General features: G+C 50.3%; 1 protein-coding gene across 1 annotated transcript; it reads right to left on the bottom strand.

The window, feature by feature from the left end:
* Positions 1-3,548: 3,548 nt before the first annotated feature.
* GADD45G (growth arrest and DNA damage inducible gamma) lies at positions 3,549-5,285 on the bottom strand. The gene is made up of 4 exons (XM_035569218.2): positions 5,121-5,285; positions 4,905-5,006; positions 4,596-4,809; positions 3,549-4,233 (listed from the first exon to the last, which is right to left on the bottom strand). The coding sequence occupies exons 1-4, from the start codon at positions 5,171-5,173 to the stop codon at positions 4,123-4,125; spliced, it is 480 nt and encodes a 159-aa protein (XP_035425111.1). The 5' UTR covers positions 5,174-5,285; the 3' UTR covers positions 3,549-4,122.
* Between the last annotated feature and the right edge of the window lie 1,148 nt (positions 5,286-6,433).

The raw sequence follows: 6,433 nt of genomic DNA, 5'->3' as shown, positions 1-6,433 counted from the left end.
AGGACACCTTACGGCAGGACAGTGAAGAATAAGCAGCACATTCACTCATTTAGCATGAAATAATTACACAAAAAGTACTAACTCAGCTTTTCCAAGAAGTCTGCATGTCCAGACTTCACAAAGTGAGCAAATCGCACCTGCCATGATGAAATGGATAAGAAATGAGCAGGAACCAAAAGCTGTTTTCACAAAAGCCTGTGGAAAACGTGGCTGTGGCTTGGCGTACCCTGCATGGCTCCCTCTCGCCACCGAGCATGGGTTTTGCCAGGGCTACTTTACAACAAACTGAAATCTTGCAGTCATGGGCACAGCTGACCGCCACGTGTGCCCCTACAAGGGCTACAATATTCACACATCCTTCCCCACACTTCTCTCCTGACCACACGTGTGATGGTGTTTGCTTCCACTAGTAAAATATTTTCTCTGTGCTTGACACAGTGTAACCTGGGCACGCACTGCTCTTTCCTCCTGATGACAGGGGATCTGAGAGCTGGAGCTAAAAGATGTGTTGACATGAACCAGTCTCCTTTACATGCCTGACTGTGGTGCTGCGGCACGCTTCTGTCATTAGAGCTCTTGCAAGGACTAGCTCCTTGCAGAACATATGTTAATTTTAACAGCTTCCCCTTACAATCAAAACTCCACGAGTCTGCAGAACTCCAGGCCTGCAGCAGGGCATGTCGCCTCTCCTCCCCCGAGCATCCCATACTGAAAACACTTCTTTTTCTAGCACTTACACAGATTTTATGCAAACAATATTCCCTGCAGCAGTTTGCCTGTCTCTTTCTAGTACACTTTTTACTAGCCACATTTTTGTATTTTCTCCTCGACAGCAAAGAGAAAGTATTGTTTGTATAAACCCTGATAAGATGATAAGGCAGTAAACTCAATATAGCATACAGGAAAAGAATTGGGCATCTGAAGAGAAGATCACCACCATAACCACAAGAGAGAGAAAAGCACAGTGATGCACTTAATTGTAACAGGAAGAAAACAGAATTAAGAGAAGGAAACAGAGAGCATGCGAGGGGAAATTCCTGTCAGTCAGTGCTATTTGATGGTGAAACAGATACCCAGGCAAAGAAACTAGACCCATTGCTCAAGAAATTTTAAACGAAACTTCATAAATTACTACGTAAAAAAAAAAAAAAAAAAAAAAAAAAAAAAAAAAAAAGTTTAGTCCCAGAAGTGCAGACAGCACAACACAAATGCCTATGATTACAGTATTCAAATACACAGTTTTGATGACCTGCTGTCCCCTCCCCTGCATGCCTGACAAAGCCCCCTGGACACCTGGTGAGCCCACCAGCACCTCCCAGGCAGCCGGCCCCACCACCTCCAGCAGTGCCCAAGTCCACTCTGTCTGTCTGTCTCCAACAACTGTGTAGCTGCTCGTCGCACAGTTATGTATCTGAGCACGTAAAAATGAAGCTTGCTTGATGCCAGCTGCTGAATTTTTGCTACATTAAGTAGCGTTGATCGTTAGAGATATTTGCAGCAGTACATAACTCGCACGTTACAGCTGCTTTTGGTTGTAATGCCGTATTAATAGCATTTCCAGGCTAACCTGGGCTTCATGCTGTTCCTGCTGCACTGTATCTGTGCTGAGCCAGGAGGGATTTCGGGAGGGTCATTGAAGTAGGAAGAACTTTGTGCCGCACGTAAGGCACAGTTCGCAGCTTCAGAGGACTATTGGAGAGGCAAAGGTCAGCCATCCATCCTCTGCTGCACTAGAGGCAACACCCTCACAATGGTACTTCGGTATTGCTTCATTAATTTCATTGTTTTCCGTGTAATGCGTTTCTTCCATAAAAGCTGGACAGTTAAGCTTCGTACCGGGAACAGCTATCTGTGCCTACAGCCTCAGACAAGTTCGCCACACTTTTTCCCTGCTGTACTCAGTTATATGTGTTTGAGAACTTCCTTCAACCTTATCTACTCCGGCTTTTGTTTACATGACCTGAGTCTTTGAAGTGCTGCCTTTACTTTACATAAAAGCTGATTTCAGGACAGTTCACATTAATCTGTTCCTGGCTCTGAGAACTGATTAGTCCCCAAAGAGAGAATAAAAATATGTTTCTTAGCTGTAAAACCACTGGAAATGAAGAAATTTTGCATTTGCTCAGAGAAAACAAACAAACAAACAAACAAACAAATAAACAATCAAAACATAATAAATTCAAGCATCTGGACCTGCTATTTTCTCTGTATCGAGGCAAATGCTTTAAAAGCAGTTTCTGTTAGCGCTTATCACGGTTGCAGAAACCATTTACCCTCTTAGCTCCTGTGTGTGACTTTTCTCCAAATGCAGGAGCAGAGGGGCACCAGCTGATGAGCGCCAGTGGAAAACCAGGCCACCTGAGTCCTAACTTCCAGAAGTAAGAGTTGCAGGTCTGAGTGCTGCGGAGTTTCAGCTTCAGCCTGAGCTCTTGATTCTGTTGCTTCACGCAGTCCCTCATGATACAGTAACAAAGGCCGACAGGCACTAAATACCTAGTATACCACATGGCATATTCCGGGAATGCTAGAATTGAATTTGAACTTCCCCTATCAGGAACAATGAAACCAAGAGCAAGCAGCTTACCAGAAACTGCAACTGTTCACATACACCGGGTAGAAATTACCACTTTTCAGCAAGTGCTACTGTCAATCTCTGCAAGCCCAGCCAGAGGAAATGTAGTTCTAATAACTGAGTATTTTTAGTGCCTGCAGAGGAAGTGAATAGTTTAGCATTCTTGCTCTCAGGAGAAGGGATCAGTACTATGCCATTTTAATGTCAGACGCTGGGGCACTGATTTGGACTGTGCACAGAAATGGGGTGATATTTTATTCCCTTTCCACAAGGAGAAAAATCAGTCCCCCCATATTAATTTTTCATGACAAGATCTCTGAAAGAGGCCACACCATCCTTAAATTGTTTTGGACTTAATTTGGAGTTGTCGTGCAATTAAGTTTCACAAAATTGCCTTCTGGAGTGACAGCTTCTATTGTTGGAGCGTGTGGCAATCAGAGGGCAGCTTGTGGCAGATGTGATGTTTATTCTCTATTAGCTAGTTTTCAGTCTAACTATGTCATTCTAGTCAAAGCAAGTGTAAGATGTATTTGACATCTAAGGAGTTCTGCAAGCCCCCATCATGTTTAAACTGCTTCTGTCAAGTGGGAACACCACAGCTCTGAATGAGTAAGTCATATTTAGCAAGTAATGATGCCATTTACTGGAGGTCTGTATTCCGGAAAATCCATGTTCCTAACATGTATTGTGTTCCTTCAGTAGACTACAAAGACCACCTATTACAATAAGTGAGCTCATTAAGCATGCAGCTCCTTAGTCTTGCAAGCTGTTGCGATAAGCAGCTGTTGCAGAGGGTGAAAGGTTGAATTATCAGCTTGGAAAGCATAGCTCTTCATTCAGCTGACCCAGGAGAGAAAGTGTTTGAGCAATGGCCACAGTGCTGTGGTATATACCTTTGACTACAGCCCATGAGCAAAACATGAGTGGTATTTCAGTGACATGCTTCCCCACCCAGTAAGCAAGACACTCCCAGAAATTAATTGTCAAAAATTTATTATGAAAGCTTCAATAGCAGCAAATATTTCAATAAAAATTATTGCATTATTAAACCAGTTCTGCAGAGCAGCCCAGAGGCCTGTGGAAGTCTGTCTGCTTTAAGAGTCTCTATATCCCCTTTAGTAACCAGTCTCTAATAGTCCATCAAATACTGGAACTTCCTTCTCTCCATGTTTTATAGACAGCGCCAATAGTTCTAGTTACAGTACTCTGTCCAGTCCTTCTGTAAAGTTTTGGCCCACTTCCCCCAACTTTCTCTGTCTTCTGAAACAGCTCCTCTCGACCAGGAAACTTGCAATACTTGTTTCAGTTCCATGGTATGTCAGCCTCCCCGCCGCAGCTGCAGCCTACTGAGGCTCACTGGTGGGGTGAGCTGTTCTTTTTTCCTCTTTCTCCTCTGTAAGAGCCCACTGCATGCCAGTCTGAGTGACCTTAATCCAGTCTCTTGACCAGGCTAATCCATGGAATCAGCAGCTTGTTGCACACTTCGGTGAACCAACACCACGTTGAGAATGCAACAAAGGTTTCAGCCTCCCCAGTGCACTGGGTCACCATCACTCGGGCAGGGTGATAGTTGGCACCCACTCATTGACATTTCTGCTCTCTTCACAAAAGAACTTCAGCTTCTCTAGAGCTGGGTCCTTCCAGCCATCCTCATTTGGGTTCTGCCAGAGGAAAAAAAAAAAGTTGCACACCATGAGAACTGCCTGCCAACTGAAGTCATGACATTATTTACAGAAGCATTAGCTTAGTAAGTGAGGTATTTTCAGATAACTTCTGTCCCAGCACGGGGAAAGCAGGAAGCAGAGCTGCCACCCTTGTGGGCAGAGGAAATCCACAGTTACGAGAAATGCAGCCTACTACTACTCAGCAGATTGGCTCTTGGGCATGTGTGCCAAGTCCCCTTTCTCTGCCCAGAAGGGGATCCAGCCACCTGCAGGCAGTGTGGCCACCCCATGCAGAGGCCGGTGCCGCAAGCAGCAGTGCAGAGAGCCCCCCCAGCCCCTCACCACCCAGGAATACCCACCGTGATGAGGATGCAGTGGAGGTCCCGCGGTTCCCCGTCCTCCTCGCTGGCCCCCACAACAGCTGCCAGCTTGGTCACGTCGTTGACCCGCACGATGTCGATGTCGTTCTCGCAACAGAAAGCCTGGATGAGGGTGAAGTGGATCTGCAGGGCAATGTCCCCCTCGTCCTCCTCATCGGCCGCCAGCACGCAGAAAGCCACGTTGTCGGGGTCGCTGCAAGAGGCGAAGCGCGGCGTTAGGCTCTGCGGACCGTGCTGCGGCCAACCCCTCCCGGCCCGGCCCGGCCGGGCCCCCGCCGCCCTACTTACACATTCATCAGCTTGGCCGACTCGTAGACGCCGGCCGTGAGGCAGCCGCGGCGCTGCGCCGACACCAGCAGCTCGTGGAGGGCCTTGCCGGCGCCCTGCATCCTGCGGGGGGAGACGGGCACGGTCAGTCAGCGCGGCGCCAACGGCCTCACCGCCGCCCAACCGCCGCAACGGCCGCCCAACCGCCGCCCCACCGCCAGCACCGCCGCCACCTACCAGTCGCTGCCCGCGGGCACCGGCTCCTGTCCGTGGGTCTCCTCCAGAGTCATAGCAGCGGGCGAGCGGACAAGGACAAGCCGCGGCGGCGGCGGCGCCGATCGCTCCCAGCCGGCCGCGAGCCTCCCGCTCCGCTTCTCACCGCCCGCCGAACCGCGCGGCTCTGCGCCGCCCGCCTGCCGCCCGCCCCTATTTATAGCCCGCGCGACCGCGGCGCCGGCAGCTGGCGGCGGCTGCCGCGCTCCCATTGGCCGGCGGCGGGGAAGGGGGAGGGGTCTTTTGTCATGCTAATCGGCGCGCGCCGGCTGAGGGCGGGAGGGAGGGGCGGGGAGGTTGGGGGAGCGGGCGGCTCGTGCCGGCAGGACACGTGGGGAGGGGGAGGGGCGGCGGGGGCACGCGCCGGGCGGGGAAAGCCCGCGCGCGGCGGGGGGGGGGGGGAGGGGGTCGGCAGCGGGAGCGCGCACGGGTCTGTGAGGGCCCGGCCGTGCGGGGGCCTGGCACACCGAGCGTGCCTCAGCGCTGCGTGCGCTCACGGCCCTTTTGCGTTTAAAAACACCTCACAAGTTTTCAGAAAACCATCCCCGGGTCCCCATATAGGTGAAACGGCAGCTGTCCCCACTCGTTGAGCACAGCGTACGCAGCGTATTCCGTAAAAAACACACTCTGTGCGTCTCCCCCCTTTATTCTCCAGGTACATGAATGGGGAGGAACGCAGCAGAGCAGGTCAAAAATCAGCAGCTCTGGGCAGGGTCCACCGAACTGAACACCTGCTGCAAGCACCGGAGGGTTTGCCATGTGCTGCAGCCTCAGCGCACGGTGAAACAGATGGGAAACCCAGCACTGACTCAGTGCTCTGAAAGACGCCTGTTATAGCTATGATTTCACTGAGCTTCCCATCACGGTGGAAATTAAAGTTGCTTAAAATGGATAGAAATTAGTAGGCCAAAGCAACTCATGGCATATGTAGTAGGTTAACATATGTAAGCACCAAAGTAATAAACTCACGTATGCAAGCATATTGACACAGCAATCCTTTCACACATAGTCTTCCATTTTTTTGCTTAAAAACCTTGGAGTCAGGGCCACAGCAATCCTTTCACATTTAGACTTCCATTTTTTGCTTAAAAACCCAGCGCCCTGGTGTCAGGGCTTCCCCTCATCGCAGTTTTCAGATCGCTCCATTATTCCCGTGTCTCCTAGCACAGATGGTGCTGAAGGCCACGGAGCACGACCAGATACCTGATCCAGCTTATTTCAAACCACGGTGTCAACACCGGGCCTCCGGAGCAGCCAGAAAGGTGCAGGAAGGGAGC

Source organism: Cygnus atratus, chromosome Z (genome assembly GCF_013377495.2).
Source record: "Cygnus atratus isolate AKBS03 ecotype Queensland, Australia chromosome Z, CAtr_DNAZoo_HiC_assembly, whole genome shotgun sequence".
In the NCBI taxonomy this organism is placed as follows: Eukaryota; Metazoa; Chordata; class Aves; order Anseriformes; family Anatidae; genus Cygnus; species Cygnus atratus.
The sequence above is the reverse complement of the archived record's forward strand: the minus strand, read 5'-3'. Positions and strand labels throughout refer to the sequence as shown.

Excerpts from the sequence above, each read along its gene's own strand:
- GADD45G (XM_035569218.2), bottom strand. The coding sequence starts at position 5,173 with ATGACTCTGGAGGAGACCCACGGACAGGAGCCGGTGCCCGCGGGCAGC. Across the intron at positions 5,007-5,120 it reads GTGCCCGCGGGCAGCGACTG|GATGCAGGGCGCCGGCAAGG; the intron begins GTAGGTGGCGGC and ends CTCCCCCCGCAG. Across the intron at positions 4,810-4,904 it reads TCGGCCAAGCTGATGAATGT|CGACCCCGACAACGTGGCTT; the intron begins GTAAGTAGGGCG and ends CGCCTCTTGCAG.